Source organism: Dasypus novemcinctus, chromosome 4 (assembly GCF_030445035.2).
Source record: "Dasypus novemcinctus isolate mDasNov1 chromosome 4, mDasNov1.1.hap2, whole genome shotgun sequence".
In the NCBI taxonomy this organism is placed as follows: domain Eukaryota; kingdom Metazoa; phylum Chordata; class Mammalia; order Cingulata; family Dasypodidae; genus Dasypus; species Dasypus novemcinctus.
The window spans coordinates 108,002,407-108,015,458 of NC_080676.1; the positions used below are offsets into that span (position 1 = coordinate 108,002,407).

The 13,052-nt window shown below is 34.8% G+C and overlaps 1 protein-coding gene across 1 annotated transcript; it reads right to left on the reverse strand.

Moving 5' to 3' along the window:
* Positions 1-267: 267 nt before the first annotated feature.
* On the reverse strand, positions 268-1,212 carry LOC101429970 (olfactory receptor 5K3-like). Its single transcript, XM_012525713.2, has one exon. The coding sequence runs from the start codon at positions 1,210-1,212 to the stop codon at positions 268-270; it is 945 nt and encodes a 314-aa protein (XP_012381167.2).
* Between the last annotated feature and the right edge of the window lie 11,840 nt (positions 1,213-13,052).

Sequence of the window (13,052 nt, forward strand, 5' to 3'; positions counted from 1 at the left end):
ATTACATGCTGAGACAATTTGTGACCTCAGAATAATCATTTATTCATTCCCAATGTATTCTACTAGCCTAGATTTTGAAATGCATCTTAGCAGATATTGTCCTTTCTGAATTTATTTACCCTTTTATACATTGTCTTTCCAATAATCATGACTTAATACTCCAAAATTTTACATACAAAATAGCTATTTTATGTTTTGAAAATGCAAAAAAAAAACTTTAGAAAAATTTTTATCAGATTAAAATAAGTTTGCTACAGAGGATGATACTTATTTCCAAATGTTGGGAGACTTTCTCTTCATAATATTTTTCATAACATTTATTACTTCTTTATTTCTTAGACTGTAAATAAAAGGGTTTAATAGAGGAATTATTAGAGTATAAAAGACAGCAACTGGTATATCATTTTTGTCTTCTTTTACTGTACTTGGTCTAACATACATGAACAGAATAGAACCATAGTATATTGAGACAGAGAGAAAGTGGGATGCACAAGTTGATAAGGCTTTGCTACTTCCCTCTTTAGATTTCATTTTGAAAATAGTGAAAATGATGTAAAGATATGAGATTAGGACTGTGGTAACAGTGAAGATTTGAATTGACCCTGAGAAGATAAGGATCATCAGTTCATTGATAAAAGGGTCAACACAAGATAGTCTGTACAATGGAAGAACATCACAAAAAAAGTGATTAATTTGATGAGAACCACAAAAAGTTAACCTAAAAAGAAACCCTACATGAATCATGGAATGCAAGTTTCCAGCTATGTAAGCTCCTGCAGTCAACTGAATACAGAGTTTCTTCGACATCCTGGTATGATACTGCAGGGGACTACATATTGCCACATAGCGGTCATAGGCCATTGCAGCCAGAAGAAAGCAGTCTGCAGTTTCAGCAAAGCAGAGAAAATAAAATTGTGCCATGCATTCCTTGAGGGAAATCATTCTGTCTTCTGAAAAGAAGTCCTTTAGCACTTTAGGGGTAATGGCAGAGGAACAGCATGAATCCATAAGAGCCAGGTTGCCCAGAAAGATGTACATTGGTGTGTGAAGCCGATGCTCCATATAGATCAAGGCAACCAAACCAAGATTCCCCACCATGGTGATCAGATAGATGGCAAAAAACACTACAAACAGAATAGGCTTCAGCTCTGGGTTACATTTAAATCCTGTGAGGATAAATTCATTTGTCAAGGAGTGGTTATCTTTGGGCATCTCTACACTTTCTGTTGAGAGAGAAATAATAGAAAGATAAGATTACAGTAAAAAGTATCTAATCTTCCATTCACATTTCTGTTTGTACAACAGGCAGGCATTTCTCAAACTTCCTTTGTTGTCTTTCAAATACAGTCATATAAACCTCTTGGAAAATCAGTTCCACTAAATTTTCTGCTTTTATCATTTCATGTTCTGAATTCAAGTTTCACAAGATTACTTTGATGTTTCCAGAGAGTTTCTACAGAAGCAACAGCTTGCTGCATAATTTTTGCAAGGAGAGTATACAAATCTGGATGCCCACATTTGGTTCATATTCCTAAGTCAATGTCCTTTTTGTATTGAGGATCCTTAGCATATAAAAAAAGCAATTTTCTGGTCATATATTTTTCCACTGAGTGAACATTATTTATACATTCTCCTTTGGGAGTGACTGTTAGAAAAGAGCAACTTATAGAAAGGATAAGTTTTATATTATGAAGTGCAGAAATATCACGAAGGATGAAGGAGTGGACTGTTCAAATTGAAAGCAAATTGCCTTGAATAACTTGGAAAATAATTATCCATATTTCTTAAGTGTTTAATTTGTATTTATTTATCACTTCAAATTTATATGAATACATTGTGGAGCTTATTCCTGCTTTGGCACATCCAATTCTCTGAGACTACTTGTTAACAAAATATTTATTTATTTATTTATTTATTTATTTATTTATTTATTTATTTGAGATACTGGGGCTAGGGATTAAACCCAGGACCTTTTGCAGTGGGAAGCCAGTGCTCAAGCAATGAGCTACACATGTTCCCTGAAATATTTATTTTTCTGCTTTTTGTAATTCATCCCATGATAGGCTTTTGGCTTCTTTGATATTATGGTATTATTTCATTTGTGACTAAATCTTCAAAAAGATTAATATTTGAGATTTTATTAACATCCATTATGTACCTTTTCAATTGGTTCCATAGAGATTCCTCCTAACATTTTTGGATCATCACATATGTTAGATTACTTATTTAAGGTTACATTCCCCTTCTCACTGAGAGTTCTATTTCTCTTTCCTGGAGTTTAGGGGCCATAACTTCCTGCAGTTCACAGAAGTAACAGTTTTCTTCTAATAATTCTCCAAACTTTGTTACTCCTAAGATAAATTTAAATTGTTTGTGTCATTTAAAGATCTCTCTAACTTTATCTTCCTCTGTCCTCATTTCCCACATTCATTAATCACTTTTCCAGCTTTATCACTCTGTGCAGATACCTCTCACCTACCCTCTCATTTCCATAAACTGTTTCTGCCCATAATATTATTCTTGCTACTGTTGTCCAAATATATACTTTCCATAATTTATTTAATGCATGTAATGCCACAATAAAACTTTAAACACTCCATATCATAATAATCTCCATTTTCCAAATCCCCAACCTGTTAGTATATACCTATGAGGAGTTAAAAAGTGTTATGGAAAGGAGGGGAGTTGATTTAAAGGCTACCACCTCTCTGATCACCTGTGAAATGTGAATTTATTTCCGGTATCTTGCCATTGATACTGAGTGACCTCTTTGCCATCAGAAAACTGATATTGTTAATTTGAAGAAGAGTCTACAAAGAAAGTTTTTCAGAACATATAATTTTTTTTAAATTAGGTGATTTCATTTATCTGAATTTTCTCATTCTATTAGTTCTCTGCCCCTTAGATAATTATAAGATTTTCTAAAGCTTACAATAGCTTGTGACATTAATATATAAAAGCTTGACTTTGTGCTTAGTTTTTGAATACTTAGAAACAAAAGAAAACCCTTTAATCTTGTTATGATTTTTAGAACCATTGTTGTCTTGCTTTAAAACGTATTTTCTTTCTTCTGAAATGATGCATTGCAATACTTTGCCTGCTGAGGTTAATCACGAAAATTCTGTAAAAAAAAATGAGTTATTTTTTCCATTATCAAAACCCTCAAGTTAGAAAGTCTAGCTGAAATTGTTTTTTAAATTTTGGATCATTAAATATAAACTAATCATGCAGATAAATTAGAAAAATCTTTTAATTAATATGCCTGATATATTTAACAGAATTATTTTGATATCAGACTGTATATATGAAATTCTACCTTACAATTAAAAAAATCATTGCAGTATTGGATGTCATCTTTGCAGTCTTCATTTTAGAGAAAAAAAATTTTTAAGTTAAATAAGGAGTTCAAAGCTAGGGCAACAAAAATTATAGATAAATTTAGAAAATAAATATTTGTGGATGTTGACATTAAAAGAAAAGAAAATTCTTAACTTACCTTAATTTGACACAGAAGGCATCTGTTATAGCTCATTGCTCGCCTTATTGTATTAGGACTAACAGAATTTAAAAATAGAACCTTTATTTCTAAAACATTTCCAATTAAAGAATGAAAATCTAGGAGATGACAAATAGGCACTTTCAATAATTATATTCTTACAGAGCAAAATATGTTTTCCACCAAATCCTAAAGGATTTTCTTGCATTGTCATCATTTTATTTCTGTAGGGAAATTCACTCCCCAAAACATATAAACTATGGGGCATTAATTAAAAATGTTCTATGAGACACCGAGGTTAAAGGAAATGACCTTTGTTAATGTCTGTTTGATGATCATTTTGCTGATCCTGATGTAATGGATTTCATTTTTTCAATTGTGTTCTTCATTCTGTGTATAGTATCTAAAATGGGCAGAGAAAGGTCTCAGGTTGCTCTAACCACTTATTGAAGGAAGTGGGATTAATATGGTTTATTAAAGATAATTAGGATTTTGGTGCAGAGGAGACTAACAAGTGTGGTGGATTCCACCAGGGTCACCAACATCTTTATTTTGTAAGTGAATCTTTCCCCATGTCCCATAAATCCATCATTGGAAATATTCTGATGTTATTTAGAACCTCATAGAAATTACTAAGATAATTTTCCTGTCTTTTTCATTCATCCTAGTTGATCTTTAACTTTCTTATATGGTTTATTTTCTGCATATGTCTAGGCATTCTACAATATACTATCTAGTTATTGACCACCCCTCCTCCTTATGATTAGAATATAAGCTTAAGAAGGAAGGCTTTTCATCTGATTTGTTCATTTCTGTATTACCAATATCTTTTTTTTTTTTTTTTTTTTTTTTTTTTTTACAACTTAAAATTTCCCCTTTTATTTACTTTCAAATATGTAATTCAGTAGTGTTAATTACAGTCACAGTGTTGTGCTACCATCGCTACCATGTCTTTTTTTTTTTTTTTTTTTTAATTTTTTTTTTTTATTGACTTTGTAATAATATTACATTAAAAACCAATATCTTGAATAGTGTCAGGAGCCTCACAGTGTTCATTAAATGTTCATTTAATTGTTGGAAAAATGATATTGAACAATCACTAATGGTCTCTCTTCACTTTTCAAGCAAATTGACATTCCTTATTTTGGTATTCTAGATTCTCCACAGTCTGTCTGTACTTTACTTATCACTTTGCATTCTACCTCTCACCTCATGGCATTTGACCATGTGTATCATTTCACTGTCCTTTAATGCACTTTATTCAGCCCTGACTCAACGAATTTGCTCCTAATGGTTCCCTCACTTCAAACACCTTTTTCTACCTCTCCTTCCACCCCAAACTCATCCTTGAACTCAAATATCATCTTCAAAGGAACTTCCTCAGGTTCTATGAATCAAATTGATTTCCCTTTTTTCTTTATATACATTGTACTTACCTGCCTTCATAGTGTTATTAGTTATTTTATCAGGTTTGACTTTTTTTGTCAGCCAACTGAAGAAAGGGGTAAAAATAATTAGATACTGTGATCTAATGATCACAGTGGAAGACTGACATGGGTACTAGACCACACATAAAATTGACATCTGTGAAGAAGAAAGGAAAAGAATGAATCATGTGATAGTTAAGCTAACATGTCAAATCGTCCAGGTAATAGTGTCTAGTTGTTTGGTTACGAAAGCACTGAGATCATTGTAATCCAAGGGCATTTATGGACTTTAATCACTGTGAGATTATTGCATACATGGCTGATTATATCTGCAATCAACCAAGGAGTTTGCCATCAGCAATGAGTGTTTTATCCAATCAGTTGAATGCCTTAAAAGGGAAAGTGACTCGAGCATTCAGAATTTCCCAGCTTGACTTCAGATAGACAATGTCTCCTGGGAACTCATCAAGGAAATTTATCATAGCCCCTGCTTTGCAGCCTGCCTGCAGAATTTGGATTTGTGCATCCCTTTGTCACATGAGAGAATTTTATAAAATCATATTTTGTACAGATATCTTCTGTTGATTATGTTTCCCTAGAGAGACATGACGAATACAAATCATATAAAATTTTAATTTATAGTTCAGAAGATGGGGAAATAACCAAAATTTTAAATCTACATATTGAAATGAACCTCCAATACTTGTGATAATTGATGCAAAAAGATCAACCACAGGCTATATCCTAGTAAATGTCTTAGACTTTAAATGGAGAAAAATTATCTGAATAGAAAGACATCACTTCTAAGAAACAATAACATAAAACAAGATAACTGCAGATTGAGAGGGCAGATGGAAACTAGAGGTGTATGAAATTCTAGTTAGATTGATCCATCCATGATAAAAAGTGGATGATCTTGAAGAAGAGATTGGAATTAAACTTGTAGTAACCCTGGAAACAGATTGAACATGTAGAACAACTAGAGGGTGGTCAGACAAAAGAAGATATTTCTGAGCTTTTGAGTTTTTGTGACTGAGGATATCACAGCCAGTGACCATTTCCCAGGCAGCAACTCCACAGGAATGTCCTTGGAAATTGCAGTACTTGTAGAATGGCAGTATCTTTGGAAACAATGGCCCAAATTTTGTAATGTCATTCAGGGACCATGATGGACAAAGGAAACAAAACCTCAAAACAGGTGGGATTACAATTTTGAGTCACTCTAAGGAAAGGGAAAAATAATACAGATGTTGCTCTGTGTTTCCGGTCTCACAGCAGTCATGGATTCCTGCTTCCCAATGGCATCTACTAGGATACTGGGAGAGGCAGTAGACCTTTTCTTTTCTTTGTTTTGTGTGATTCTTCCTCCCTTCCTCTGTTCCTCCCTTCCTCCTTTCCTCGCTTTCTCTATTTCTTGCTTTCTCTCTCTTTCTTATGTGACTTGTCCTTGTGGGACAAGAGCTGATGCTGACTGGAGAAACTCCAGTCAATAGAATAATTAATCTAAAATATTAGATCAATTCTCTTAAGTAAGATGAATGAAATTAAATATATATTATATATATATATATATATATGAGCAAAGGATTCAAAAGTAATAAATGAACAAAATGAAAAATCCAACAAATAATTACAAATTATAAAAAACTAACAAGTAGAAATTCTAGGGCAAGTAAGTACAATAATTGTTTTACTAGAAAGAATAAACAGCACACTGGAGCAGGAAGAAGAAAGGATCTCCATACTTGAAGATTGGACAAATGAAAATGTAAATTCTGAGGAGCAGAAAAACAAAAAATTAGAAAAAATGAAGAGAATCTATGGAAACTGTGGGATACCATCATATGTACCAATATGTATTATAGGGGTCCCAGAAGACACAGAAAAAGGAGAAATAATATTTGAAGAAATAATAGCTGAACACTTCCCAGCTCTGACCATAGATCTATGAATACACATCTAATAAGTCATAAGAACTCCAAGTAGGATAAACTCAATGATATCTACATTGAAACATTATAACTGAATTGTCAAAACTAAAAGATATAGAGAGAACCTTGAAATTAACAAGGGAGAAGCAACATTTCACTCACAAGGGATCCTCAATAAGATTAGAGGTGATTGCCCATCAGAGATCTTGGTGGCCAGAAGATATTGGGATGACATATTTAATGTGTTGCAAGAAAAACTATCAAACAAAAATACAAAATCTAGTAATAGTCCTTCAATAATAAGGGAGAAATTGATAAAGGAAAACTGAGGGAGATCGAAAATGGAAGAGTAGGGACCAGCAGGCTACACTCCTCCAGGAACTGTGGGAAGGTAGGCAGGTTTGTCTTGCAGAAGGGAAGCTGTGGGACCATGGAGGCAATCAGAAAAAGCAGCTAGAGAGGGGGGACTCAGTTGGCTGGGGGACAGTGACGCTGTGGGAACTAGGGCAGGCAAGCTAGTGCCCACCCAACTTAGAAAGGGAAGCCAGGGAAGTGATTTGGCTATAAGACCAGCATTCAATGAGTTCCAAGAGTGAGAAAACGACTGGGTAACCTGGGCTGTGCTCCACTGCCCTGTAGACTCTTGAAGTGGTGGAGATATAGAGCAAACAGTAATGGGGACTGGTACCCAGCTAGCTCATGGGGAAAGAGAGGTCGGGGGAAGATAAGGCGGGCAGACCCAGATCTCAGCCTGGTTGCAGGAAAAAGAGAGGCACCAGCTCCATGGAGAGGGGAGGGAGGAGCTTGTAGGGTAGGCTGTTATATGCCCTGGCAGAGAAAGGAAGTAGGTCAAGGAAGGGATGGGCTGACAGGTGTCCAAAAGCTGGGAGAGGAAGCAGGTGAACTATCAGGTGCCTGAGGGAAAGGTGGGCAGGGAAAAGCACACTGCAAATTATCAGATTCTCAAGGGGCCGGGAAGAGAAAGAGCCAACAAGGGATCCTTCAGGTTGTCAGCCACTCAGCCAGCTCCCTAGGGAATCTCGACCTATGGGAAAAGCAGACCTGCAACAGGGAATTAAAACTGAGATTTTCTTTAGTTTTTATATATATATATAATTACTTAGTCTTTTTTTTCTCTCTCCCTACATCTGGGGTATTTTATCTGCAGAGGGCAAACTACAAGGTTATTAGTGAGCACAGAAGTTTGAGATGGTTGTTATGGCCTGAGAGGGAGGATTATTTTTTCTCTGTTCTTTTTTTTTTCTTTCCTATTTTGTTTTCTCCTTGTTTTCTTAGTTTCTTTTCTTTTTTTATTTTTCCTTCTTCCTTGGCTTTTCTTTTGTTCTACCTCTTCTTGTTTGGGCTTCATTTTTTTCTTCTCTCCTCATCTTTCTGGTGTTTTATTTTATTTGTATTCCTCTTTTATTTCTTTCTTCCTCCACCTTTTTTATTATGTCCCTTCTAATTGTATGATTTTTCACACTTACTACTTATTTTTTCCTGGCCCTTTTATGGTTACTTTTCCATATTTTTTTAGTTATTATTATTCTTTTTCTGTACTTTCTTTTTTTTGTGTGTGTGGTCTCAGTTTTTTGGTGGAACATGGACAACTACAAGAATATAGAATAAGTATAACCAAGAGTCAAGAGGACCCTTAAGAATTGTTGGAATATGGTTGATGGCTTAAGCAGATAAGGCTTAGCTCTCACTAAAATAACAGTAAAAACAGATGCTGCCTTGGGGGACTGCTTTGGGGTACAGCAAACCAGGACACTGCTTCACAAAGCCCAGAAGAGTGGGGGTTGGAGAGAAGAAGCCAAAACAAGTAACCATGAGTTGTTAAACCTCCTAGCTGCTGTGAAGGTCTCCCCTCCCCCACCACTGAGATATTAAGGGTAAAATTCCTAGCAAACTATGTCTGGGAGGAGAGTAGACATCATCTTTCCCAATGGCTCCTTTAGATATATATTGGAAGGGAAGGTTATCTGAGTCACCTAGTAAGGTACTGGACAGAAAGGAAAATCATTGGTTGCTTGCCTCGATGGCTGGAAGCAGCACACATGCCTGGCCCTCAGGGCAGACAGCCTAGAGGAGCCCCTCGCCCTCTGCTCCAAACAGGAGTGTGACAGCAATGAAGAGGGGTCTGTGAAGGTGAAGAATGATTTCTCTGCGGTGAGTTTAACCAGTTGGGCCCCCCTTGAATATAGGAAGGGACCCAGACTGGACAAAAAGAGGGGAAGGGGATCTCCTCAGGAAGGCTGTCACACAAAGCTGCCTAGGTAAAGAGAGGAATTACATCAGAGAGGAGGCAGAGACAGATAGTTGATCAGTGGAACTGCTGCAGACTGCAGGGAATCTAACCTGCCTTAGGGTAAAGGAAAAGATGATCTGAAAGGCTGCTTAACCTAAACCTGCAGAATAGTTCAGTGGAAGAGTTCTTACTTTGTATATACAAGGCCCCTAGTTTGACTCCCAGCTCTTCCTTAAGAAGTGATCCATCAGGCATCCAATTGAGACTTTTTGGCAAGGAACATATAAACATTCTCTTTGTATTAGCTTTTCTTGGATCTCTTATTTTTTAAAAAAGATTCATTTTTTAAAAAATTTCCCTTATTTTACTCACTAAAATCCAGTTAAAAACTTGCAGAGGGCAGATGCGTGGTGAGTGATTGATGAACCAGCACCCTGAGAAGATCCTTAGGAATAGAAGAAAGAAGGCTGTTTTTCTGTGTTTTTTAATTTTTTTTCAAATTTTTCTTCTATCTCCTAATTTTAAGTGAGTCACTGCTGTCTTATTCTTGTTTGTTGTTTCCCCCTCCTTTGTTTCTCTGCCTATTTTTTTTTCTTTTTTCTTTTTGTCCACTGATTTACTCTATGCTATTCTTTTCTCTCATCCTTATATCTTCTGTTCTCTATTGTTCTTTCATTCCACTTCTTTTATTTGGTTTCTAATTTTTCTTGTTTTTATTACTCTCTTCTTTTTTTCTGTATTTACTTTCTACTTTTTTACATTTTTTTCTATCTTTTCTCTTTTCTTTTCCCTTCTTCTTGCCATTCCAACTTTTTAATTCATTCTGTATCCTTTTCTCTATTCTGTTTCTTGTTTCATTGCTTCTATTCCATTTTTCTAATCTTATTTCTCTGTCTTAATTGTTGAATTTCCTAGGTCTTCTACAGTTCCTCTTCTACCTTTTACTATTATTATTACTATTATTCTTTTTCTCTTCCTATCTCTTTCCTTTTATCATGTGAACAACAAGGAAATAGAATAAGAGGAATGAAGTGTCAAAGTTAAACCTTACCACACACACAAAATAAACAACCAAATAAAACCAGAGAATGTAAAGAAAAGTTAATCAACTGAATAAACCCATCAAGAGAAACAGATGCTTACACACTGACAAAAAATTAAAAGCCATACTAAGAAACAGGAAGACATGGCCCAGTCCAACAAACAAACTAAAAAGCCAGGAGTAGATGCAGAACATGTAACAAATAATTAGTGATGTTCAAACAAATTTCATGAATCAACTTAATGAAGTGAAGAAAGAGATTAAGGATCTCAAGGATATTAAGGATATTAAAAAGACACTGGGAGAACATACTGAAGAAATAGTAAACATACATAAAAAGATAACAGATATGATGGTGAATTAATGGCACATCCTGAGGAATCAAAAATATGCTGGAAACACACAGCAGCAGATTAGAATAGGCAAAGGAAAGAATCAAACACAGAGTGGAAAAGATAGATTGAAAAAATAGAAAAATCCAGGAGGTATTTAAGGATTTAAATGACATCAATAAAACACACAAACTAAGCATTACAGGCACCCCAAAGAGAAAAGAGAAGGGAAAGGGGACAGAAGGAACATTGGAGGAAATAATGGTCAAAAATTTCCCAAATCTACTGAGGACATGGATATACATGTTCAGGAATAGCAGCACAACCCAAACAGTATAAATCCTAACAGGCCTCAAGATATATACTTGACAAATTTTCCAATGCTCAAGACAAAGAGAGAATAATGAAAGCAGCAAGAGAAATGAGAACTGTCACATAAAAGGGAATCTCAATAAGATGAAGTGCTGATTTTCATCTGAAACCATGGATGCAAGAAGGCAGTTAAATGATTTAGTTAAGTTGTTAAAAGGAAAAAAAATTCAGCAAAGTTGGCATTCAAAAATCAAGGAGAGCTCAAAATATTCACAGATAAACAGAAATTAAGAGAATATGTCAATAAGAAGCCTGCACTTCAAAAAATTAAAGGGAGTTCTGCAGGTTGAAAGGAAAGAACAGGAGAGAGAGAGATAGAGGAGAATGTAAGAACAACTAAAAAGACAAAAAAAAGAGAAATAAAAACAACAAATGGTATTCATAAACCTAAAGAAAATCAATTCCTTGACAGTAATAGCATTGAATGTTAATAAATTAAACTCATTAGTTAAGAGACACAGATTGGCAGAATGGGTAAGGATATATGAACCATTTATATGTTGTCCACCTTAAATCCAGAGATACAAGGAGGCTGAAATTGAAAGGTTGGAGAATAATTTTACAAGCAAACAATAACCAAAAAAGGGCAGAATTAGTTACATTAATATTGGACAAAATAAACATTAAATGTGAAACTATTAGAAGAGACAAAGAAGACCACTATATATTAATAAAAGTGGTAATCTTCCAAGAAGAAAGAACAATCATAAACATTAATGCACCTAACCAGGGTGCCTAAAAATACATGAAGCAAACACTGGAAAACTAAGTGGAAAAATAGATACCTCTACATTATAGTGGGGAATTTAATATACCATTATCACCATTAGACAGAACAACTCAATGGAGAATCAAGAAGGAAACAAAAGACTTTGAGTAATACATTATAGGACCTAGACCTAATAGACATATACAAAACATTACACCCAAATAAAGCAAGATATACATTCTTCTTGCATGCACATGATCCATTCTCCAGGATAGAACACATGCTAGGCCAAAGAACAACTCTCAATGAATTCAGAAAGGTTAAAATTACACAAAATAATTTCTCTGACCAATAGAATGAAGCTGGAAATGAGTAAGGATGAGAGAACCAGATTAGGCACAAATATATAGAAATTAAACAACATACTCCTAGGCAAATAGTGGGTTAAGGAGGAAATCTCAAAATAAATCAGTAACTATTTTGAAATGAATAAAAATGACAACACAGCATAACAAAACCTCTATGATGCAGCAAAAGCAGTACTGATAAGTAAATTCATAGCCCTAAATGTCTATATTAAAAAAAAGAGAGATAAACTCAAAGACCTAACTGCACACCTTGAGTAATTAGAAAATGGACAATTAAATAACCCCAAATGAAGTAGGAAAAAACAGCAAAGGTTAGAATAGAACTAAATGAAACTGAAAGTAATTAAGCACAGAAAAAATGAACAAAACCAAAAGTTGGTTCTCTGAGAGGACTAATAAAATTGGCAAACCCTTAGCTAGACGAGAGAGAGAGAGAGAGAGAGAGAGAGAGAGAGAGAGAGAGAGAGAGAGAGAGAGAGAGAGAGAGAATGTAAATAATAAAATAAGAAAGAAGGAAGGGGATTTCACCACTGACCCCACAGAATAAATACCATATGTGGTTACTTTGAAAAATTGTATGCCAATGAGTTGGATAATTTAGAGGAAATGGACAAATTTCTAGAAACACACTAGCAGCCTACATTGTCAAAAGAAGAAATTGATGAATTCAGCAAACTAATCACAAGTGATGAGATAGAATTAGTCATCAAAATCCTCCCCACTGAGAAGAGCCCAGAACCAGATTGGTTCACAGGTGAATTCTACCAAACATTCAGTAAGAACTAACACCAATCCTGCTTAAACTCTTCCAAAAAATAGAAGTAGAGAGAACATTACCTAACTCATTCTATAATGCCAACATCACCCTAATACCAAAGCCAAACAAAGATGCCACAAGACAGGAAAACTATAGCTTGATCTCTAATGGACCTAGATACTCAAATCCTCAAGAAAATACATGGTAACAGTAATCAAGGAATATCAAATGAATTACACTCCTTAACCAAGTGAGTTTCATACCTGATATGAAAGGATGACTCAACATAAGAAAATCAAGCCAGATAAGACACCAAATAAACAGATCAAAAGAAAAAAACAAAAAACATGATCATCTCTATAGATGC